This window comes from Notamacropus eugenii, chromosome 6 (genome assembly GCF_028372415.1).
Source record: "Notamacropus eugenii isolate mMacEug1 chromosome 6, mMacEug1.pri_v2, whole genome shotgun sequence".
Lineage (NCBI taxonomy): Eukaryota > Metazoa > Chordata > Mammalia > Diprotodontia > Macropodidae > Notamacropus > Notamacropus eugenii.
Window position 1 is genome coordinate 261,920,289 of NC_092877.1, and position 25,559 is coordinate 261,945,847.

A 25,559-nucleotide genomic window follows, 5' to 3' on the forward strand; every position below is an offset into this window, starting at 1 on the left:
AGAGAAGTCATAAGGGACTTATAAAAGTTGAACTGTTTACATTCCTACATGGAAAGACAATATTAGTAACTCTTGAAACTATTCAGTATCTGGGTACTGGGTGGGATTACACACACACACATGCACACGCACATACACACAGAGACAGAGTGCGCAGAGTGAATTGAATAGGATGGGATCATATCTTAAAAAAAAATGAAATCAAGCAGTGAGAGAGAAATATATGGGAGGAGAAAGGGAGAAATGGAATGGGGCAAATTATCTCTCATAAAAGAGGCAAGCAAAAGACTTTTTTAGTTTGGGGAAAAAGAGGGGAGGTGAGAGAAAAACATGAAGTTTACTCTTATCACATTCCACTAAAGGAAGGAATAAAATGCACACTCATTTTGGTATGAAAACCTACCTTACAATACAGGAAAGTGGGGGATAAGGGGATAAACAGGGTGGGGGGGACGATGGAAGGGAGGGCATGGGGAGGAGGGTGCAATTTGAGGTCGACACTCACGGGGAGGGACAGGATCAAAAGAGAGAATAGAAGTAATTGGGAGCAGGATAGGATGGAGGGAAATATAGTTAGTCTTATACAACACGACTATTATGGAAGTCATTTGCAAAACTATACAGATGTGGCCAATATTGAATTGCTTGCCTTCCAAAAGGAGGGGATGGGGAGGGAGGGAGGAAAAGAAGTTGGAACTCAAAGTTTTAGGAACAACTGTCGAGTACTATTCTTGCCGCTAGGAAATAAGAAATACAGGTAAAGGGATACAGAAAGTTATTTGGCCCAACAGGACAGAAGAGAGGATGGAGACAAGGGCAGAGAGGAATGATGGAGGAGAGAGCAGATTGGTGATGGGGGCAATTGGAATGCTCGGTGTTTTGGGGTGGGGGAGGGGATAAAAGGGGAGAAAATTTGCAGCCCAAAATTCTGTGAAAATGAATGTTAAAAGTTAAATTAAAAAAAAAAAGATAATACTGAGAGGGTACCTAACAGTTGTTTTCAAGTAGGTAAAAAGCTGTAATGAAGAGTTTTGGATCCAGAGGGCATGGGGAAAAGTTATAAAGAAGCAACTTAGGTTTGATGTAACTTTTCTAATAAATGGAGGTATTTAAAAGTAGACTACTGTCTGAGGAATTGTAAGGTCACCCTCACTGGAGTTCTTCAAAGCAAAGGCTGGATGATACTTTACTGGGGTACATTATAAAGGAATCACATTATTATAATCATTATAATATGATATTATAAAGGAATATCCATCTCAAATATGGGGTAGATGAGATACCTACTGAAGTGACATTCAAAGTCTTTGTTATAATGATATTGACAGATTTTTCCATTGTTATTTTGTTTTGTTTTTCCTTTCAATTTCTTTTGTAAATACTCTCGAGTATTTTGTTATTTTGTCATTTGCCAGGCTTTCTATATGCTGGTTTTTCCTTTTACCTGCTAAATTATTAAAGTTTAAAATTAGAAATTTAAACACTGCACAAAGATTTCAGTAAGCCCATGTGTTGTTGCCCTTTAGGGTTCAATGAAAGGTAAGGCCATATCTCATAAAAAAGTTATTATAGTTAACATTTACTCTTCTGTGATTATACCAGTTGCTTCATATATCAAAGAACCAAGAACAGCTGTTTAGCTTTAGCACAGCGTATTATCAGACCAAGATGACAAGTAAAGAAGAAAGTTAAGTTAGGATAAAGAAATAAAATTTTAATTTTTTGTCCTTTCCTTAAATCTGTTCAGGTGGGCTGGCTCTGTTTTATTACTATTCCCACTTACTTGGATCTATTTTTTATGAAGAAAATCTACTAGTAAGTAAAGCAACGTTCTATTTTTTGAGACAAACTATCCTGCAACATGTGAGTGACTTACATGTAAGTACTTACTATTTAGCCTATACTCACAGCACACCATTTTCTTAACTCTTCCATAAAATTCTCAAACCAAAATTAAACAGCAGTAATGTTTCTTATTTCCCACATATATTGTGTGCTTTTCCTTGAAACATTGCTCTCATTTTCGACTATAGACAGTTATAGATTAATTTCAATTATAGATACTATATAAAGACATAGATATAATATACAATTATATATAAATAACTTGTAAATAAATAATATATTACAGAAATAGCTATCTCTGCCCTACAGACCCAGTCAAAAGACCTATTGATACTTTAATGACAAGCAATGACACTGTAAAGCATCTTTAAGATCAGAAACAGAAAAAGTTAAGAAAACAAAGGAGCTCAAGGGAGCTAATCACAAACAATCAACTGCCATCCCCCAAATCTATCTTTTAGGTGGGGCAGCCAGGTGATACAGTGGATAGAGCACCAGTGCAGGAGTCAGGAGGACCTGAGTTCAAATCTCACCCCAGACACTTGACACTCACTAGCTGTGTGACCTTGGGCAAGTCACTTAACCTTAATTGCCTCACCCTAGGCCATCTCCAGTCATCCTAATGAATATCTGGTCACTGGATTCAGATGGCCCTGGAGGAGAAGTGAGGCTGGTGACCTTCACTGCCCTCCCTCACTCAAAACAAAGTCAAGTGCAAGTCATGTCATCATTTCTTCGATGGCACGGTCTTCTTGGCAACAAAGGATCAACATATACATCTTTAAAGCAGAAGAGTCAATTCATACAGTAAGTCTCTACCCCCAAATTCACCTCTCAAAAAACCTTTCCTTTACCTTTCCTAAATTTTGCATTCCATTTGAACGTCTACCAATTAAAGATTCATTTAGATATTTTTTAAAAAAAAGCAAATACCCTTGAGAAGATTAAAAGTTATCCATTATCCACACATTTATATGAATTAGTTCAACCAAATAATTTTCTCTTTAATAACTTGCTATGGTAATTTATCTTGAGGAAATAAGAACCTTGATTCTGAAAAAGGAATGTATAGAATAAGAGAGGAAGAAGAGCACTGAAAAGTTGAGCAGAACTGAGTGTAGTTCTGTAATGGGGGCTTGGGGCAAATTGAGAGCACCAGAATTTTTATTTTACTACTCCATAGTGCACTTAATGTGTAATGTTGTATATTACAATTATTTGCATTTCTGTCTTACCATTTTTCCAATACTGCATGCTCTATATCATATCCTACTTTATTGATGCTGTCATCAGCAGGGTCCAGTCTTAAAATTAATTTCAAGGCCTCCCTCAGTACTTCACAGTAAGTACTACATAAATTCTTTAATGAGTGAATTAATTTTTCTCAGCAAGAAAAGTTACTAAACTGTTATTCCCTTTTGATACAACAATTACACAACTAGGCACATAGTTCAAGAAGGTAAATGACAAAAGAAGGGTCACATATTTTCTAAAACATTGACTTTGTAAGATCAAAAACTGTAAACAGAGTGAATGCCCATCAATTGGGAAAAGGCTAAACAAAAGCAGTATAATATTATTATACCTAAGAAATAATGAATATGAAAAATTCAGAAACATATTAAGCTATGAAGCGACACAGAATGAAGAACCAGAAGAACAATATATAATGACAATTTAAATAAAAACATCAATAAAAGACATCAGAATTCTGAATGTATACAATGTGCAATTTCAGTTCCAAGGAAATAGATGTGAATGGCTGCAAGGGACGACTGTGGTCAGCTGCAGCTGTGGATTCACTGCTACTTAACTTTTTCTACAAGAGATGGTTATGTGGGGGAGAGAGTATTGGGAATGTAACATAAAAAGCAAACTACATGGATAAAAGTTTTTTTAAAGAAAAAAAGGAAGAAAACAAGGGCACTAGAAAGTGAGAAAGCAGTAGAGTGTTGATGGAAGGTAAATGCCAACTAATTATCAAAAAAGGGGCAGAAATTATTTTCTATATCCTCTTCTCTTCTATATTACATGACCCTATCTCTCAAAACCTTTAGGTAGGCTAATAAATACCATTTATGTAGTGCTTTAAGGCTTACAAAACACTTTCAAAATTCAGTTACAATAGGTTACCTAGTCAGCTAAACAAGTACTTGTTGGTTAACCTAAGCAGCTAATACCAAATTTTAATAGTACTTCTGTGGGAATATGAAATTGATTTTCAAAGAAGAATTGGAAAAGAATTCTTAGAACACAATTTATCTGTCACTTGGGAACTGTGTACAGCAGTATATCTCTATGAAATCACCTGGGAAGAAATGTCCTTCTAACAAAGTCAGGGAATTTGAGGAAAAGATCCAATCTTCCAAGTTTTGGACTGGTAGTGTGATTACCTCAAACACAATAAGGACTCCAGCCTAGCTAAAGAGAGGGCTGAACTTCTGGGAACCCTAGGGTCCAGAGAGCAGAAGAGTCCTGCCAAAGAAGTCAATTGCACATTGCTTCTATTTCACTCAAAGGGAAAATCATCTGGCCACAGCAGGCTAGAGAGATAGGGCAATAACTTACCTGGAAAGAAAGAATTATTGCCCTGCTGTGTGCAGTGGGAAGAAAAGTCATATCATGATTCCTTTAGTGTTTCTGTCAAAAATCAACTGTCACACTGAAAGCACCCTTGATAAACACAACAATCTAAGAATACCACTAGACTAAGTCATAACTGGGAAACAGAAGGAGACTCTATAGCGGGTCATTTTTCCAGTCCATGATCACAAATTCAACTTACAAGCAAAAGACCAGGGCAAGGAACTACTGCAAATGGGTGGGCCAGATCACAGGTGGTAGGCCAGCAGAGCAGGGATAACCAGAGCTACTCAGACCCAGCTCCAGACCCACACCAGCAGCTGGGATAAGGGGCTGAGATGAGATGTTTTCTCAGAGGGGACTAGAATAAAGTTCAATGCTCAGAATGACAAGCTAGGACAGCAGCATAAAGCTGATTTTGGACTGTGCCCTCAGCCCAGATCAGCAACACAGGGTGAGGTTTCACAGAAGGGCTGGGAGGATGGACTCAGCACCCATATCCTCAAACTCAGATTCATGCAGATCAGTCCAACATGGGGAGTGAGGGGAACAGGAAGGGGAAATGGGATGGAGTCTCTCAGATCGGCCAGTATGGCAGACAGCTCCCAAAGCTCTCAGCTAGGCCGGCAACACCAAGTTGCCTAGAGTGGAACACTTAAAGAATGAGTAAACAAAAAAACATAAAGGGCTATTATGATACCAAAGATGCCCAAGACACAAACCCATAAAAAGAATCATTCCACAACACCTACAAGCAAAACCTCAAAGGAAAACAAAACTTGCCCACAAGATAATTAAAATTCCTAGAAGAAATGATGCAAGAGTTAAAAGGGCCAACAGACTTAACAGATAGTTAATGACTATATGAAACAATAAGAAATATTAAAACAGTCAAAAGACTGAAAAAATAGAAGACAATAAAAGGTGACCAGTAAAGAAAGAAAGAAAAAAGTGACCAGTAAAACAAATCAAGGAAAGAGGATTTAAGAATCACTGGATGATCTAAAAGCCATGAACAAAACAAGAAAAGATCATGACTAACAATTTAAAATCTCTTAGAATCAGAAGGCAGCCAGAAAAGATTTTTAAAGGTTGAAGTATTTGCATTCTAATAGGAAAGGGGATGATACAAGCATTTCCTAAAAACAATATATCATACAGAGTCAAAGACAGAGGATCTGGGAGTGAGTTTGCTTTGTTTTGGTGATCTTAAAAGATCAAAGAAAAGGGAAAAAAGATACACTTGAAAGAAAGGTGGGGTAATTTATCTCATATAACTGTGAAACCCAAATAGAAGAAGAAGGAGGGGGGAATCAGAGGAGGGTCAGGCATCACATGAACCTTACTTTCATCTAGAACACACACAAACACACACACACACACACACACACACACAATTTGGTATAGAAATACATTTAACTGAAAAGGGAGATAGAAAGAAAAAGGGAGAGAGCAAAAAAGGGGGAATGAGAGAAGGCAGATCTAAGGAAGGATTCATCATAGTCCAAATAAACCCTAAATTCGGAAGAGAAGTTTAAGAGGAAAGAAAGAAAGGGTAAGAATGTTTAGTGTGGTCTTGGTTAGGGACAAGGAAGAAGAACTGGAGAGTAGAAACTGCCTCAAGTACAGAGCATTGGTGCTGACTATACTCCTGTCTGACATTTCTTTTCTCTACAAAGAAGGAGTAGAAAGCAAAGAGAAAGAAAAAATAGCACAATGGAGGAAAATACATAAAATTAACAAGCTTTTGAGGGGCTTCTGGGGACAGAGTCAAGATGGCTGAGGGGGGGAAGCACTACAGTCATGTTTTCCAAACATTTCTTTCCAAACAACTTTAACACAGAAGCAAAGCCAACTTTCTGGTACAAGACAACTTAGGAAGTGTTAGAAGAACTGGGAACACATATGGAAGCAGCACAAGATGTAGGACTCGGCAGCAGCAGCCACAGTAGGAGCACAAGTTTAGGAATTCTAAGCCCTGAGGTAGTAAGAGGATTGGGCAACTGATCAGAAAAAGATTACGGAGGGACTGGACCCCTGTGGTAGCACTCAGCAGAGGACTGGGCCCTGTTTAGTAGCTCTATTACCCATACCCAGCACAGTTCCAGGGTGAAGAAGAGTATTTTTGATCACAAGGAAGCAGGGGCCCTGAGAAGCAGTAGCACTTTCAGCTGCAAAGGATCAGTAGCCATTCCTGGGAAAGCACCAGAGCTCAAAACAGGAGAGCAGTGACTACATTTCTCCCCAGACCACACCACCTTGGAAACACAAAAAACGTCCGAACACCCAGAACTACTGCATCACAAAAAAATCTTGAAGCTTGGGACATCCCTTTCTCCCCTTTCCCCCCAGTATTCTGGGTATAGAACCCAATTTTAAAGTACAAAGTCAAGAAATATTCTGGAAAAATGGGCAAATAAAAAAACCGGATCATAAAAATCTACTATGGTGACAGGGAAAATCAAGACCCAAACTCAGAAGAACACAATGATGTCAAAACAGCCACAAGCAAAGCAAGCCCCCAGGGGGTTGGGGCGGGGGAGGAGGGAAGGGGTAAATGTGAATTGGACACAAGCACAACAAGAACTGCCAAAACAACTAAGAAATGATTTTTTAAAAAGTGGCAGAAGAGGTGTCGACTAACCAGAGTCTGTGAATCCTCCGCTCTGGGGCCCATCCACACCCTCCCCATCCCAGCTTTTTTCCCTTTTGAAAATACTAAGAATAATGTCCTTACATCAATTTTTCTAGAGCCAATCACCTGCCATGCTTGGAACAGAGGCTGTATTCAAATTGCCCTTACCACTAATAATCATGAAATCCACATTTACAAGAAGAATGGGAACCAACAGGTGAAAGCCCATGAACTGAAGGAGCACAATGGACACATCACAGGTATTGATTGGGCTCCCAAGAGTGATCGAAGTGTAACTTGTGGTGCAGACTGTAATGCTTATGTCTGGAGTCAGAAAGATGGCATCTGGAAACCAACCCTGGTGATCCTGAGGATTAACCGTGCAGCCACCTTTGTGAAATGGTCTCCCCTGGAGAATAAATTTGCTGTAGGTAGTGGAGCTCGACTGATTTCCGTGTGCTACTTTGAGTCTAAAAATGACTGGTGGGTGAGCAAACACATAAAAAAAGCCAATTCATTCTACTGTCCTTGGTTTGGACTGCCACCCCAACAATGTTTTGCTGGCTGCTGGATCTTGTGACTTCAAATGCAGAGTTTTTTCAGCCTACATTAAAGAAGATGATGAAAAGCCAGCCAGTACTCCATGGGGTACCAAGATAACTTTTGGTCAACTGATGTCAGAGTCTGGTGATACCAGAAGTGGTGGTTGGGTCCATGGAGTTAGTTTTTCTGCCAGTGGGAACTGCCTTGCTTGGGTCAGCCATGACAGTACTGTATCAGTTGCTGATGCCTCCAAAAACATGATGGTTTCGCAGCTGAAAACAGAGTTCCTCACACTCCTGAGTGTGTCTTTTGTCTCTGAGAATAGCGTGGTGGCTGCTGGCCATGATTGCTGCCCAACGTTGTTTAATTATGATGATCGTGCTCCTTGACCATCGTCTCCAAATTAGACATTCCAAAACAGAGCATCCAGCGCAACATCTCTGCCATGGAATGCTTCTGCAACATGGACAAGAGAGTAACGACTGAGGATCGCAACACTGCTCTAGACACGCTACACCAAAACAGTATCACCCAAGTGTCTATTTATGAAGTGGACAAGCAAGACTGCCGCAAATTTTGCACCACTGACATTGATAGAGCAATGACAATTTGGGATTTCAAGACTTTAGAGTCTTTGATCCAGGGGCTATGAATCATGTGAAGCTGTATTTTCATTCTCTGGCATGACAGACACTTGACAGAATGCAGCTCCAGCATTTGCATGAAGATGGGAAAGACCCTACCACAAGTCAAAACTGAGAAAATATCCTTGCAGATGTTTTGTTTTTGTTATTTTGTACATAACTGGTGAATGTGTTGGTTTTAAAAAGTCAGCAGTGATGTTTTTTTGATTGGCTATTTCATTCCATTCTTGACCAAAGCTGCTCTTTAAGTAGTTTATCATGGGAAGTTGTCACACTAAATTAAAGGAGGATTTTATGTAAATTGTCTGCTAGAAAAATTTTTTAAAAATACAGGAAAAAAGCAGCAGAGGAAAAATTAGGAAAAGAAATTAAAGTGATGCAAAAAAATCATAAATAGATAGCACACTGGTAAAAAAAAAAATTAAAAGGACACAAAAATACTAAAGAAAATAACACCTGAAAAAACAGAATTGGTCAAATGGTAAAAAAAAGTACAAAATTTCACTGATGAAAATGACTCCTTAAAAAGCAGTATTGGACAAATGGAAAAAGAAGCACAAAAGCTCACTGAAGAAAATAATTCTTTAAAAATTAGACCAGTCAAGTTGAAGGCAATGATTCCATGACACATAAAAAAATTGTAAAACAAAATTTTAAAAATGAAAATATAAGAAAATCTGAAATATTCCAGACAATGTGAAATATCTCATAGGAAAAAAAGACTGACCTGGAAAACAGATCGAAGAGAGATAATTTAAGAAATATTACTACCTGAGAGCCATGATCAAAGAAAGAGTCTAGATATATTTCTGTAGTATTTTCTCCTTAACTTGATAGTTCTGAATTTGGCAACAATATTTCTTGGGTTTTGAATTTGGGATTCCTTTCGGGAGGTGAACAGTGGATTCTTTCCATGACTATTATGCCCTCTGGATCTAGCACTTTTGGGCAGTCTTCCTTCATGATTTCCTGGAAGATGTTGTCCAGACTCTTTTTCTCATTGCGGCTTTCTGGCAGGCTAATAATTCTTAAATTTTCTCTCCTGGATCTATATTCCAGGTCAGTTGTTTTTCCAATTAGATATTTTACATTTTTGTCTATCTTTTCATTCCTTAGATTTTGGTTGACTGATTCTTGCTTTCTCATAGAGTCATTAGTTTCTACTTGCCTAATTCTAATCTTTATCATATTGTTTTCTTCAGTTAACTTTTCCATCTGTCCAATTTTTCCTTTTAAGGAGTTATTTTCTTCAGTTAATTTTTGTACTTCCTTTTCCATTTGTCCAATTTTCCCAGTTAGGTTTTGTGCTTCCTTTTCCATTTGTCCAACTGTTTCTTTTAGGGAATTATTTTTTCCAGTTAATTTTTGTACTTCCTTTTCCATTTGTCCAATTTTCCCAGTTAGGTTTTGTGCTTCCTTTTCCATTTGTCCAACTGTTTCTTTTAGGAAATTATTTTTTCCAGTTAATTTTTGTACTTCCTTTTCCATTTGTTCAATTTTCCTTTTCAAAGAGATGTTCTCATAGGTGAATTCTTTTTTTATACTTTTAAAATCATTGGCCAGTTTTTCTTCTATTTCCTTCTTCAGCTGTTCCAGGAGAGTGTTTGTGCATGCAAGCAGTTCATAGTGCCTTCTGAATTTTCAGATGGAAGTACAGTCTCACTACTGACCTCTGGTATTTGTATTTTGGTCCTTGTCCCCAGAGAAAGATTGTACGGTTTTTTCGCCCTTCATTTGCTTTTTCTTGTTCATGATGTTGATTGTGTGTTGTGGCTTCTGGTTCTTTCAGTTAGAAGCTGCAGAACTTGGTGTTGAGCTGAGTTATGTGAAAAAGCTAAGAGCAGGTTTTTGTTTTGTGTTTCCCAGATCAGCCCTGGGGTTAGCTTGTTAAGTGGGGGGGAGGGGTGGTCTGGTCACAGGAGATCTCAGCTGAACTGAGGCAAAGGCAAGCTCAGGCGATGGTGATCCCAGCTGCCCTATTGTCTTCCCGTTTCCCCTAGAGTGCTGAGGCATGCCTAGAACCTAGTGGGAGTTTCCAACCCTCCTGGGGCTCCTCTCCTGGCACTGAGGCTTGCCTGGGTCCTAGTGCAAGTTTCGTCCACCCTGGGTCCCCTCTCCTTCTGGTTTGCCTCTGCCACAGTAGGAGGAATCCCCCTTAACTATTTTCCTAGTCTCAGGTGTTCTAAGACTATTTGCCCCCTCTACTGTTCCCTTGCTGATCCAGGACTTTTCTAGGGAAATATTTTATGGTTCTTTTAAGGTCATCAAGGGGTGAGGAGAGAGCATTTACTGATCACTCCGCCATCCTGGCTCCCAGAAGTTCAAGTAGGTGACTTACAGATGTTTAATCTGCGGGCTGAAAGTCTCAGAAGCTGCTGCGCTGATATCTGGCACTCATTGGCTGTCACTGGCTTGGTTCTGCTGGTCTCTCACCCTGGGCTGGTTCCGCCTCATGCTGTCTCAGGTTTCCCAGGGTCCTCCAGCTCCGCTGCACTGGACTCACTGCACTGTGGGCTCACCCCCGCAGAACAGATCCTTCCCATGGACCTTTTAGTCTGTCCTGGGCTTTGAATCTGCCACAATCTGTCTCCTATTGGATTCTGCACCTCCAAAATTTGGTCAGATTCTCTTTTTAGAGGTATCTGAAGGAGTCTGTCTAAGAGCTTAGGTGAGTCGTTGCTCTCACTCCGCCATCTTGGCTCCACCCCCAAAAATCTATATATTTCAATAAACTATCAAGGAAAATTGCTCTAATATTCTCTACAATCAGAGGGTAAAATAGAAATTGAAAGAATCCATTGATCAATGCCTGAAGGAGAAACCAAAATGAAAACTCCCAGGAATATTACAGCCAGATTCCAGAGCTCTCAGATCAAAAAGAAAATACTTCAAGTAGACATTAAGTAACCATTTAAATATTGTGAAGTCATAGGATCACACAAGATTTGTCCACTACCAGGTTAAAGGAGTAGGGGGGCTTGGAATATGATATTCCAGAAGGCAAAGGAGCTAGAATTACAACCAAAAATAATTTACCCAACAAAAATGAGTATAATTCTTAAGGAGAAAAAAAATGACACTCAATGAAATATAGGACTGTCAAGCATTCCTGATGAAAAGATGAGAAATGGAGAGAAAATCTGACTTTCAAATATAAGGCTCAAGAGATGTAAAAGGGTAAACACGAAAGAGAAATCATAAGAGAATCAATAAGGTTAAACTGTTATATTCTTATGTGGGCAGATGAGACATGTTAACTCCGAAGAACTTAGATCAGGGTAGTCAGAAAGATTCTACATAGATAGGGGGCATGGGAATGAGTTGATTATGTTACAATAATATAAAAAAAACCCAACAAATCAATGGATGGGCAGGAGAGAGGGATGTACTAGGAGAAAAGGGAGAGAAAGAATGGGAAAAATTATCTCACATAAAAGAGGTACAAGGAAGAGCTTTTATAGCGGTGGAGAAAATATGGAGGAGGCAATGCTTGAATCTCACTCTCATCTGAACTGGTTCAGAGAGTAAAGAATATATATACATACATTCAGCTGGCTAAAGAAATCTATCTTGGAGCAGTTAGGGGGCACAATGGATAGAGCACTAGCCCCGGAGAAGGGAGAACCTGAGTTCAAATCCAGCCTCAGACACCTACGAGATGTGTGACCCTGGACAAGTCACTAAACCCTGACTGGAAGAAGGAGGAGGAAGGAAGAAAGGAAAAAAGAAAGAAAGAAATCTTACCCAACAGGGAAGAGGGGAGGGGACAAAGGGAAGGTGAGAGGGAAGGAATGATTAGGGGAGGAAGTGGTTAGAAGCAAAACAGACTTTTGAGGAGGGACAAGGCGAGAGAGAAGAAAGGATAAACAGAAATAGGCAGGATAGAGGGAAATGCACAATTAGTTATCCTAACTTGAATGTGAATGGCATGGATTCACCCATAAAGCAGAAACAGATAGAGCAGATAAGCAACAAGAATCCAAAAATAAACTGTTTACAAGAAACACACTTGAAACAAATACACAGAGTTGGAGTAGAATCTATTATGCTTCTGCTGAAGCTGCTGTTGTTGTTGTGTTTGTCCTTCATTGTTAGAGGTCCATGACATCAAGATGATGATATGACTTGCAGCTGACTTTGATTTGAGTGAGGGAGCTCTGCTGAAGTAGAAAGGCAAGGGAAGCAATCATCACCTCAGCGAAAGCAAAAGCACACAAAGAAACAAGCAGGGAAACTTCCTTTTGTTAAAATGGTACCATAAGTAATGGACTAATATCACAAACGTATATGCACCAAATGGCAGAGCATCCAAACTATTAAAGGAAAAATTGAATAAGTTACAGAAGAAAATAGACAGTAAAGCTATATTAGTGTGGAAACTCAACTTTCCCCTCTCAGAGCTAAATAAATCTAACCAGAAAATAAAAAATTAACAAGTTAAGGAGATGAACAGAATTTTAGAAAAGTTAGATATGACAGACCTCTGGAGGAAATTGAATGAAATAGAAAGGAGCCTACCTTTTTTCTCAGCTATACATGGCACCTTCACAAAAATTCACCATTTATTAGGACATAAAAACTTCACAAACACAGAAAAGTAAAAATACTAAATGCACTCTTTTCCTATCATAATGCAATTTCTATAGGTTAAAAATTAACTGGAAACTACATAATATAATCCTAAAGAATAAGTTGGTCAAAGTACAAATCATAGAAACAATCAATAATTTCATCAAAGATAATGACATTAAGACCACATACCAAAATTTATGGGATGCAGCCAAAGCAGTACTTAGATGAAAATTTATATCTCTAAATGCTCACATCAATAAAATAGAGAAAGAACAGATCAATAAATTGAGTATAGTTTACTTTCTGAACACAAAGGCAGGTATTCATCCTTCTTAAAATTTATCTTATTAGATTTATTCTTTTATTGAGACCTGTTGAAATCTTTCCAAGTTCTGATTCTGTCATTAAAAAGGTTAGCTCTTGGTCCCAGTCTAAATATCTAAAAAATTCAAACTAAGCCTTCATCAAAATCATTAAGAGTTCAACAGAACAAGATGACAAAAATTATAGTATTAGAGACCTCATAAATACTGACATCAATCCATTGGGTTTAATCATTCAATACAGAAATCACCTAAACAAAATATTCATTCCACCTTTCTCTATTTTGCCTACAAGAATATCATGAAACCATTAAACATCTTCCTGAAATCCAATTATACCATGGCTCTGGAATTTCCCTGGTCTACCAGTCTAGCAACGCTGTCAAAAAGATGGAAAGAGGTCAGTCTAGTATAACTTGTTCTTTAATTAAACTATGCAAGTTCATAAGTGATCATTGCTTCCCTTTCCAAGGGTCCATAAACCATTCTTTTAATAATCCATTCTTAAGTTTTAACAGGAATCAATTCTACCACTTAAAGAATCCTTTTTTCCCCTTCTGAATATTAGGATGGCATTTACCTTTCTCCAGTAGTACAGCAAAAATGTCTCATTCTCCATGATTTCTTAAACATCACCAACAGCTCAACATTGATACATATATACAATTTCTTTCAATCTCCTGGTATGCATAATCCATCCAAGCTTGATGACTTGAAATCACTGAAAGTTATAAGGTGTTCTATCACCTCGTTTACCTTAAGTTTAATTTTACTGTTAACCATTTTTATTTTATGAAGGACATTGTTTTAGGTAAGAAAGAAAGAAGCAAAAAAGTTAAGTAATACTTGATTCTTTCTGCCATTATCCTCATTCAATCAATCTCAGACAACATACCTATCCTTTATTTAATCTTCAAAACAACTTTAAAAGACTACTTCTTTAATGACCTCAGCATTTAACATAAGCCTTAGGATAATTCTTGGCCTGTTTCTTACCTGTTTAAAAACCATGCCCCTTCTTTTGTATTCAGTCCCAGTTACCTATCCTTGCTTCCACTGTCTGTACATCAGTTTTAAGAGCTGTTAAATGTGTTCTTTGTGCATCCCTAATAGTTTCATTAGATAGGTAGCCCTTTTCTTCTTCAATCATTTGTTTTTATTAGAAAGAATTTCCTTCCTCAGCACATCTCATTCCTCTTCAGTCAACTTACCTTACAGAATCTTAGTCTGCAACCTTATCTACCCTTTCTCTGAACTCTGAGACTCAGCCTCCAAAGTCTAGGAGAGATACTAGTCTATGGTTTGTTTTTTATTCTTAAAACAGGTAACTTTTAAATGGAATTTTCATTTCCTACCCAGCTTTCTATCACTTCTATTTTATCAACTAGTTTGGAATCAAGTCCAGAATAGCACTTCCCTTTGTGATTTCATTTGTCAGAACACGGAAGAAACCACCATCAAGGAAAGTTAAATTCTCAACTGGCTGAAACCAATACTATATCACATCTGTGACAGTACTGTGTTTGCTTCCCAGAACTCATCATTTAGGTGATCTGTATCATTATTTCAACCACAATATCACTTGTTTATCTTTTACATCCTCACTCAAATATTCTCTTAACAATTTTCCCTCAAGAATTTCCATATAAAATTTTATCTTTATTGACCATGTTTTATATCTAATCTGTTCCTTCTGACTAAGAGGTGACCTCCTAGTGCCAAACTGTAGTCAGTTACCTATCATGTAAAATTTGCTGCCCTTGTGACAAGACATCTACTTCGCATTACACAAAATCCATGCATAGGCTTCCAAGTCATGTTGCTGCCCTTTTTTCTGGATATTATCTTGAATAAATTACTGTGAATCTCCACTGCTCTTCAAATTACTATGCCATATCTGCCATGTATCTACTATACTGCATCTGCAGGACCTGTACCTCTTCTATTTGGTTTAGTAGTTACATCTAGACAGCTTTCTTCCCCCTCCAAAAAAAAAAGCAGCAGCACATATCAAGTGGTGACTTTTGTATGGTAGCTGTAGGGCTCACTGGCCACCAAGATTAAGGTCTCTCCACACTGGGTCACGTCTCTGGGATTAAGAACAATTCCACCCTTCCAATCTTTAGAGCAGAAAGGGTAAACAAGATAAGGAAGGCTTGAAGATAAGTAAAAAGACTGTAAAAGAGAACCTAGCTATTCTAAATTAATTTCTGTAGAATTTACTCAATATGATTTATTACATGCCAAACACTTTGCTATGCACTAGAAGAAAGGCTAAGACAATTAACACATGATACCGGCCCTAGTTTATAATTTAGTAGCAGCGAATAAAATACATAGATAAATATGCAGAATTCTGTGCAGAATATAAAAGAGGTCCCAAGCAAGATGAAAAAACAATAAAGATTATTTCTGATTAAGCAATCTAAGAGGCTTAGTGAAAGAAATAGCATTTTGATACATGGGCAGAATTTCAAAAGGCAAAGATGGGGAAGGGTAGTCTAGACAAAGGAAATAGCGTGAGAAAAAAAAATCAGAAACCATTCTAGAAAGCAATCTAGTATTACAACCAAAAATTCATTAAACTATGCATACCCTATGACCCAATGATACCCCTAACGGAGTTGTAACAGAAAGCAACCAAATAATGATTTAAAAAGGATCCATACATACAAAAATATTTACAGCAGCTCATTTCTTTTTGATAGCAAAGAACTGGAAAGTAAAGAGGTATCTATCAATTGGGGAATAGCTGAACAAATTATGGTAGATGGATATGATGGAACACTACTGCGCCAAAAGAAATGATGAAAGAAACAATTAAAAAAAAAACCTGCAACAGAACCAGGAGAACAATTTATATTAAAGCAACAACTCTGTAAAGACAAACTACGAAAAGACAAGAATGCTAATCAACACAGTGATCAACAGTTTCAGAATATGGATGATGAAAAATGCTACTCACCTCTCAACAAACTCAGGGTACAGAATGAGCTATATTTTGAAAGAATTTGTTTTCTCTGTTTATGCACATTTGCTGTAAGAGCTTTGGTAGCTAGGTGGCATGCTGGGTAGACTGTGGGGTCTGAAGTCAGAAAAGATCAAATCCAGTCTCAGACATTGACTAGCTGTGAGACCCCTGGATAAGACACTTTGCATCAATTTTCTCATTTGTAAAATGGAGATAATAATAGCATCTATTTCCCAGGCATGTTGTGAGCATCAAATGAGATAATAATTGTAATGGACTTGGCACAGCGCCCGAGAAAAAGACTGTATAAATGTTAGCAATTATTCTTCTAAATTTAAAAAAAGAGAGCAAAGCATTAGACTATGTAAGGGACAGATAGCGGTTTAGCTTGGGTGAAATGGATTATATATAGAAGGGAAATTAAGAAACAGGATTAAAAAAAGTAGGGAGGCGCCAGAGTGCTTTGGGTTTTTCATGCCAGGCTAAAGGTTTTCCTTTATTTAGTAGGCAATAAGGAAGAGTGGTATGTTCATATCTGAGCATAAGGAAATTAATTTTGTAAGTGTACAGAAGGGATAGGTAGGAAATACGATAGAGAGGGGGTGAGTTATCAGGCTTTTATAATACACCACACAAAGATGGCAATAATCTAGAGAAATTATGGAAGTAGAACAACAGGATATGGGAACTGACTGGATGTGAGATGTGAGAAAGCAGAAAGAGTCAAAAATAACACTTGGGGAATTTTTCATGGGGAAAGAGAAAAACAAAAGGATATTAAATTCTTTTTATATAGTAGACCTATAGTAGTTGCAAGATTGAATGTGGAGAAAACTTGAAGACATGATTTAAAAGAAACTATAGTTGCAAATCTTTGAGGAGTAAAAAAAAAAAAAAAAACAGAGAAGGCAAACGCTGACAAACTGTGCCTGCACTTCAACAAGACATTTAACAAAATCTCTTTAGCATGATGTGTGAGGGCAAGGAGACAGGGGAGCTGAATGGGGATGTAACAAGTTGATTTGTAGCAACTGAACAACACAACACGCACAAAGAATGTCAAATGACTGATGTCCATCCAGAAAGAAATATCCAGTGCGCCACAAATCCCTGACCTCAGTCTAGTTCTCTCAAATGTTTTTATCAAAATCTCAGATAAAGCAACAGAGAACATGCTCTATAAATCTTAGGGCAACATGAAGCAAAGGGAATAGTTTATGAACTAGACTGAAAAAAAAATCCAGATTCAAAAGTTCTAAGATGAAAAATAGTGTGAAACTAACAAGGACAAAGTCCCACATTTATATTTTTCAAATTAACTAGACAAATACAAAATGAGGAAAACTGACAAAGGTAGTTTATATGAAAAAGACCTGGTAGTTTTGGTGGATCATAGGACAAGGATAAAGGGTTCAAAACAAAATAGAACGTAACATTTTATTAATAGAAGTTTTCTGTCCTGGGCAAGATAAATGAAAGTTCACTTTTACTCTGCACTGGTCATGGCACATCTGGAAAATCATAATCACATCAAATCAACAAACATTTATTAAAGCACCTACTAAGTTCCGGGCACCATTCTAAGCCCTGGACATACAAAGGAAAGTCAGAACAAAAAACAAACCAGTCTACGCTCTCAGTGAGCTCACAGTCTAACAGGGGAGAATGCATGCAAACAACTATTTATAGACAAGGTATATACAAGATAAACTGGAGATAATTTCAGAGGGAAGGTACTAAGATTATGATGGACTGAGAAAGCCTTCTTGCAGAAGGTAGAACTTGAGTTGAGACTTGAAGAAAGCCAATGAAGGAAGGAGGCAGAGATGGTGAGGGGACAGTCCACGAAAATGCCTAGAGTGTGGAGCAACAGTACAGTGCAACAGTGATCCAGCATTACTGGATCACAGAGTACAGGAGAATGAAGAAGGTCAGTTCTGAACACTCATTAATCAACATTAAAACACTGGAGGATTTCCATTAAGGAGCAACTTGGATTGTGATAGGCTAAAAAATATTATATGAAAATGGTTAAGAAACTGAGGACTTTTTATCTGGGTCACAAAAAGACTTTGTGAGGAATAGAGTCCTTGTCTTTATTTGAAAGTATACCATGTGAATTAAGAGTCTATACCTGTATGGAGACAACCTAAAACAGGCAGATCTTATCAATACAAATATAATTATTAGCTGTTCAAAAACAGTAATTCTGACATTTGCACATGTAAATTAAAGAAATGATTACAAACAATCCTGGAAAAAATTGCCCACTACTAGCCCGTTCCCCTGAAATAGAAACACATTTATCCAATAGTGTAGTTTGGGACAAAATAAACCAGTATCAGGTTTCCCAGTCTCATCTTTATTCAACCACCCATCTTTTCCCACCAGGTTTATTTTTGCAAAGTTATAACCTTATTACAGAATCAAGCCATTTTATGACTAAGATCACCTAGGAAAAAGTTCCAGTGTGAACTATATGTCATAAAACTATTCAGAAGTTATATAATCATACCTAATTAGTAAGAAACCTAATGACTAACAAAGAGTTTCACGTTAAGTAATGAGTGGCATGTTAAAAATCAATGATGTCAAGGAATGATCCTTGCTATAATTTATAAATTAAAAGTTTATATCCATATTCTAGTCCTACCATGGAAAAAGACAGAAATACACAATCGTAGCTTTGTAGCATTTCTAAATTTCTATAAACTAGGAATTGCAATAGCTATGGAGCAGTGGGTTAGAATAGGTTTGCAGTAAAAAAAAAAAAAAGTCAAGTGCTGGATACTGTGCTGATTCAGAAAAGAAAAGAAACACTTTTCTTTTCCTAGATAACTTATAGAAAACATATCTAAATGTCTTCAGTGGAAAAAAAGATTATGCTTTTTTCAAAAATCTACCCGCCTAGAATTGTTTTAAACAGGGATTTCAAAAGATTATTTGGTGAGGATATTTTACAAAGTATATTCTAGATAACCTATAGAAAACATGTCTAAATGTGTTCAGGGGAAAAAAAGATTATGTTTCTTCAAAAATCCACCGACCTAGAATTGTTTTAAACAGGGATTTCGAAAAGGGATTCGGCGAGGATATTTTTCTGAACATTTTCACATAAAATTTCTAAGAAATAAAATTTCTCAATGGAAACAAAAGCTAAGATGAACGAAAATAGTCAACTTTTAAAAATTCATGTATGATTAGTAACATTCACAAATAAAGATAGGAAGTTTCAATATTGTTATTTCAGGCAACTAGAGACTATGGCGTTGTCATCTAAAAAGTGATTTTAAAATACAATTCACACTAACATCAAACAACAGCCTAGTCTAGGCTAAGGGGCAAAAGCCACTTCCCTCTCCCCTTTCTGGGCTTCTCCGCCTTTACATGCACCGGAATCGTTTCTGATCCCCCCTACTCCAGGCCGATCTTACAGCTCCAAGTCCTCATCCACAGGGGGTGGGGCAGACTCCAAGGAGCAGACTGGTTTTCAACGAAGGTTTAGCAAAGCCCAATTTACCAAGTTAGAAGTGGGGCGGGGCAGAACCCCAGGTGTGCCGACGGGCAGGGGAAGGATGGCGGAAGGTGATTTCACCGCTGGGGCAGAGGTGACTCAGGGGGCCAGCTTACAGACCAGAAACTCACTCCCCTGGCCCCAGACAGGCAGTAAGGGCCACGGTGGAATCCGACCCTAGCGAGGGGTCAGGAGGAAGGGGGGCCGAGGAGGGGAGCTCCTAGCTTGGGAGCGGGCCGGACGAGAGGCCGAGAACGGCGCATGGAGGCAGGGGGCCCGGTCCCTGCCAACATCAAGGAGAGGGGCGTGAGAGGCTGCCAGCGGGGGCCTCCGGGGAGACTACCAGCGGGTGGAGGCCTCGGCAGAACGAAGTCCCGACCACCGGCGGAGGCGTGGACCACCCGGAGGCCGACGCAGTGCTCGAGGCTCCCGGGCTACCACTCACTCACCTGGTTGGTGACCTGAAACGGAAAAAAGAAAACGTGGTTCAGGGACCCATTGCTCGGGCTTCCGGGCCACCTCCGCCCGACCCGACCATCCAGCCTCGCCAGCCCGCCGCTCACCTCGGGATTGGCCTCCAGGGGCAGCCAGCGGTGACCCTCCATGGCCGGCTCGCTTAGGTTTCAGCTCGGTCTCCCGGCTCCGGCTCTGTCTGACAGCCACAGGCGCCCTCGCGGCTTCCGCCCCCGCGCCTCCTGACCCGGGGCGAGCCCAACCCACTCCTGTCGTGGAGAGGGGGATGGGGAGGAACAAGCCTGAGCTAATGCAAGCCGCTCGCCCCTACTCTTGATTTTCTGCGCGGCTTCCCGGTCTCAATTAAGTCTCCAACTACAACGAAGTCAGAAAGGAAAGATCGAAGCGTAGGAACGCGAAAAAGCAACCCTAAATCCGTCCCTCACTCCCCTCTGGTGTATGGCACTTGGACTCTCCCAAGTCCCCCGGCCGAATGAGACGCCTCTACGCACGCGCCTGGCCGGCGCCGCGTGGTCTCCGGCTCCCTCTTCTTTTCTGCTCCAGCTACGGATCCGAGACGCTAGGGGGCGCGCGCCGCCTCCTCTGACTGTAGAAGGGGCTCATCTGCTCGCAGGAATAAGCTGCAGACACTAGGGGGCAGTGGTTCCTCTGTGACAGTTCTCGGGGTTCCCCTCCTGTGGATCTTGGGCAGGGTGTCGTAGCCCTTGTCTATTACAAGCTGTGTCTAGGCGTGCTGTCCTGATTTTAATGTGTGTCATATTTTCTGGAGAATCAGAACGACTGACAAAGGGAACTGGGGTGCCTCCTAACACGGCTGAGGGAGGGAAATTTAGCTAGGTTTCTTTATACCAAAAACCCTCAAAGGAAAAAAGAGACAGACAGACAGACAGTCTAAGGGAAAATCTCGGGATCAAGGAGGGGAACATAAGAGTGGCAGAAAAGGTCTCCACTGCGCGCTGCCTTCAGAACCTTGTCAATCCAGACTCCTCAATAATCCCACCTAAAAGAATCTGCTGCATCACCTCGAATGACCCTCTGCAAAGTAACTGACCCTGAAAAGACAGACTTGGGGACGTTTCTCTCCCCATAAACCTGTGATCTTTGCATTAGCAAGAGGGCACCGGGTGCATCCAGGTTATATTAATTGTACTCCCGCAACACCCAATTGGAAACAAGGCCAGAGAAATGCGTTCTGAGATTCTATAAGCATGAAGCTAACTGAGATTGTCTGCAGAAGTAACTCACCCTTAAGGGAGAATTTGTGAATGATGAGATCAGGATCTAAATGGAATGGAAACAAAATGGAATGTAATCAATTATTATTTGTCTAAGAAAATGCCTTGACGGAAAGTGGCAATTTCTTTTCAGGAACTTTTCAGGAACTCTAGAACCAAGAAGGCGACTTGGTTTATTAGTAGCAGATTCTAGTACACCGACATCACCCCTCCCCACCTCAGTAGGCTATTTCTGTCCCTCCCTCCCCACCACTCATTTGCCAGATCTTATCTATTCTGTCTCACATCTATCACCTCTGTTCCCTTCTCTCTGCTCACAGGGCAGCCACAATCCAAATTATCTTTCTCAGACTATTTTAGAAGCCTTGTAATTGGTCCCCTTTCCTCTATACTTTCCCCTCTCCAATCCAACCTTCACAGGAGTGGCAACTAGATAGCTGAGCACTATTAGCATAGGTCTGAGGGTGTCACTCCCCAATCAAGAAGCTTCAGTGCTGTTTCCTCCCAATACTGGAAAAAAGACAGGAGATCTTAGCCTCTTTGGGCTGACCGTTCAATTTTGGTCCTCTCTTCTTTCCTATCTTTGCCCCCTCACACCTCCTATACATAGTAACCTGTGCCTAAAGAATGAATCCACCCCAAGACTAAAACCTTTAGGGATGATGATGACCTACCTGAACTCAATCTTCAATGATTAACATTTTCTTACTAATATCATACCCCCACCATCCCAGTAATTCTGAACCCCAACTTCCCATTTGGCTTAAACCTCAATTTCCATTCCCCATTTATTCTCATCTCCCTCAACCTAACCTCCATAATGTCCCCCACTAAACCTATCCACTCTTTCCACCATTCTCTGTAGAATGCTTGCTTTGTAATTAATAAACTGCTTTCATCTCAAACCATTTCCTTTCTCATACCTTCCATCTTTGTGGACTAAGACCTAGCTCCCTCCAGATGATACAACTTGAAGATTTCTTGCTACCCACTGCCAGTTCCAGAATCTTCCTTTACCATTATCACTCAATAATCTCTTCTCCTTTGAGGTTCATTGAAAACATAATTATTACCCAAACAAGATTCTGGTAGCTGATATCTACTGACATCCAGGACTTTCTCCTTCCTTCCTCAATGAATTCAGTACCTCCTTCACAGTCTTTCTTTTCTCCCCCACACTAAGGGACTTCAAGATACATATTGTTAATCCTTCAAACACCCTAATCTACCAGTTCCTCAATTTAATCATTATCTGTAGCCTGCTCCTTGACTCCACCTCTGCTTTACACAGAACTGGTCTTGATCTTGCCTCACTCACAAAAGTTCCACTTCCATGTTCGTAAATTCTGAAATTCCTTTATCAGAGCATAATCTGTTGCCATTCCACCTCTCCTTTGCTATACACTTTTAACCCTTTTCTGTTTCCACCCTGACATCTACTCTGCCTTTGATCCTTTTCCAGGCCCTCGCCCTGTATTAGCTATGCTCACCTCCCTTCCCCATCTTGACCCCTGGTAAACCTTTTGAACTCTACACAATACTCATCTTTCAAATCTCTTGCCCCTTTTTTCCTATCAACAATGTTGCCCTATCAAACCCCAGCTTTGTAACCCCCCCCCCACAACTATCCATTGCCTTTACTAATATTCCTATGCAACTGAATAAAGCTGGCAAAAAAAATCATGAAAGTGTGCTGACTAGGTCTGCTATAAGTTTATATTGCATATTATCAACTCAGCCCTCGCTGCAGCCAGGCAATCATTTTCTACTTCTCTAACTGACCTACTATCCCGCCTACCTTAGCACATTTTCTAAATCTTTTCAGGCTTCTTCAAATCTTCCATGGCTCTCCCTCCCTCTGCCCTTTTGGCTGAGAACCCTGACATATTTCAGTGAAAAAGCTGACCAAGAGCTCTCTCTTCTTCATGTGATATCACATCATTCAGATGCTTCCCCTCATTTTCTCTTCCTTTAATTCTGTATTGAATGACAGAATGGCTGTTCTCCTAGCCAAAGCCAATCCTCTACATGCACAAGTGATCAATGCCTTTAAGTAATTAATGGATGTTGACTGAATGAGTCCATACTATCTTCTCCAGCAGATCATCTCCCACCCTCACTCTAACTCATCTTCACACTGCGTATCTGCTAGTTACTTCCCTACTGCCTACAAACATACAGAGTGTCCTCCATCCTCAAAAAAAAACTCATCTGATCCATCCATCTCTGATAGCTACTGTCCCAGTATCTTTCCTGTTTTTCATGGAAAAACTCCTTGGGAAGGCCATCTACAATTAGTTCCTCCACTTCTTTTCCTCTCCCTTTCTTCTTAACTCTGCACATCAACATTCAACTGAAACTGCTTTCTCCAAGGTTACAAGTAATCTTTTTAAATGCCCTAAGTGCCTTTTCTCAGTTCTCATCTTTGACTTCTCTGTATCCTTTGAAACTATCAGTCACCCTCTTCTCTTTTATATGATCCTTTTTTTAGATTTTGATGACACCACTCTCTCCTAGTTATCTACCTACCTGACCACTGTCTCCTTTTCTGGATCCTCATCCAAGTCACTCCCACTGACCCTGAGAATACCCCAAAGCTCTGACCTGGGCCTTTTTCTCTTCCCCTTCTATACTTTTTTCTCCTTGATTTCATCCTCTCTCATGGATTCACCTATCACAAGGGGATTGATTCTCAGAATGATTTATCCTGCCCTATTCTCTCTCCTGACCTCTAGAGTTATATCACCAGCTGCCTGTTAGACATCTCAAATATCTTACACTTGACACATCCAAAACAGACTCATTACTTTTCCTGCCCTAAACCTCCCATCTTCCTAAATTCTCTGTTACTGTTGAGGGTGCCATCATCCTTTCAATCACCTAGGCTCAAAACCTAGGTGTCATCCTCAACTCCTCACTGTCTTTTACCCCCCATATCCAAACAGTTCCCAAGTCCTGTCAATTCTACCTACATAGTATGTCTTATATATGCTCCCCTTTTCTCTTCTGACACTGCAGCTACCCTGGTACAGGCCCTCATCCCCTCATACCTGGACTATGGCAATTCCTTTCAGGTTGGTCCCCCTGTCACTAATCTGTCCCTATGCCATTCCATTCTGACTCCAATGATGTCAAACTGAAATAGAAAAGGGGGGTGGGGTGCCACTAAACCCTACATAAGAATCCCTGTTGGTAAATATTTACTTAGAAAACCACATATTAACATTATCTGTGTTTTATTGTATTTTTATTTACTTTGTTATGCATTTCCCAGTTGCAGTTTAATCTGGTTCAGCCTGCTCTTGGGAGTGTTGTGGGCCTCATGCAGCCTGCTGTCCCATATGTTTGACACCCCTGTTCTATTTGGCTGTCAAAATGATCTTCCTAAAGCAAGGTCCAACCATGTCAATGCCTTATTCAATAAACTTCATTGTCCCCCTATTGCCTACAGAATCAAATATAAAATCCTCTCTTTAGCATTCAACATCTTTCATAACTGACCCTCTTCCCTCCCCCCCACAAACACATACCTTTCTAGTCTTCTTACACCTTACTCCCTGCTACATACTCTGTGATGCAGTAACACGGGCCTCCCACACACAACACTCATCACCCAGCTGTGTCTTTTCACTACTGTCCTCCATGCCTACGATTGTCTCTCCTCACTTCTGCCCCCTGCCTTCCCTTATTTCCTTCAGGACAGATTCCCAAAATCTGCTTAATGCTAATGCCTTACCTGTTAGATTATCTCTAATCTTTCCTGTATATAATTTGTGTTTAAATAGTTGTTTGCATGTTTTCCCTTCTCTTCAGTTGTAAACTCCTTGACATTGGACACTGGGTTTGTTTGTTGTTTTTTTTTCCCTTTCATTGTAGTTGAGGTACTTACCATAGTACCTAGCACACATAGTAGGCAGTTAATAAATGCTTATTGACATGACTTGACTATAAGCTCTTTGAGGGGAAGAGCTATTCATTTTTATCTTTGTAACCCCAAAGGTTTGCATGGTGCTTTACTGTTGCAGTTCATGGGGGAGGATTGAGGGACAGTTAATCAAGCCCCTCTGCCTACTTTCCCCACAAAATAGCAAGAGCATTTTCTAAATGGGCGATTTTGTGGGAAGCCAGCAACCATACCAGAGAAACATGTTTATGTACATAACTTACATATCTGGAGCCAAATTTATTGAAGGATATTTAAATATACAAATGACCAAACG

General features: G+C 39.7%; 1 protein-coding gene and 1 pseudogene across 7 annotated transcripts in view; one reads left to right on the forward strand and one right to left on the reverse strand.

The window, feature by feature from the left end:
- UCHL3 (ubiquitin C-terminal hydrolase L3) overlaps positions 1-20,601 on the reverse strand; it is a 111,327-nt gene extending 90,726 nt beyond the window's left edge. For 2 of the 7 annotated variants that reach the window (XM_072622290.1, XM_072622288.1), the window contains exon 1: positions 20,194-20,322. In XM_072622290.1, the coding sequence (XP_072478391.1) occupies positions 20,194-20,235 (42 nt within the window). In that variant the 5' untranslated portion in view covers positions 20,236-20,322. Of the gene's footprint in view, positions 1-19,636; positions 20,076-20,186 lie in introns of those variants that run through there. The other 5 variants (XM_072622292.1, XM_072622284.1, XM_072622281.1 and 2 more) reach the window with 5 other exon arrangements.
- LOC140512878 (actin-related protein 2/3 complex subunit 1A pseudogene) lies at positions 7,156-8,359 on the forward strand (annotated as a pseudogene).
- Positions 20,602-25,559: the final 4,958 nt, after the last annotated feature.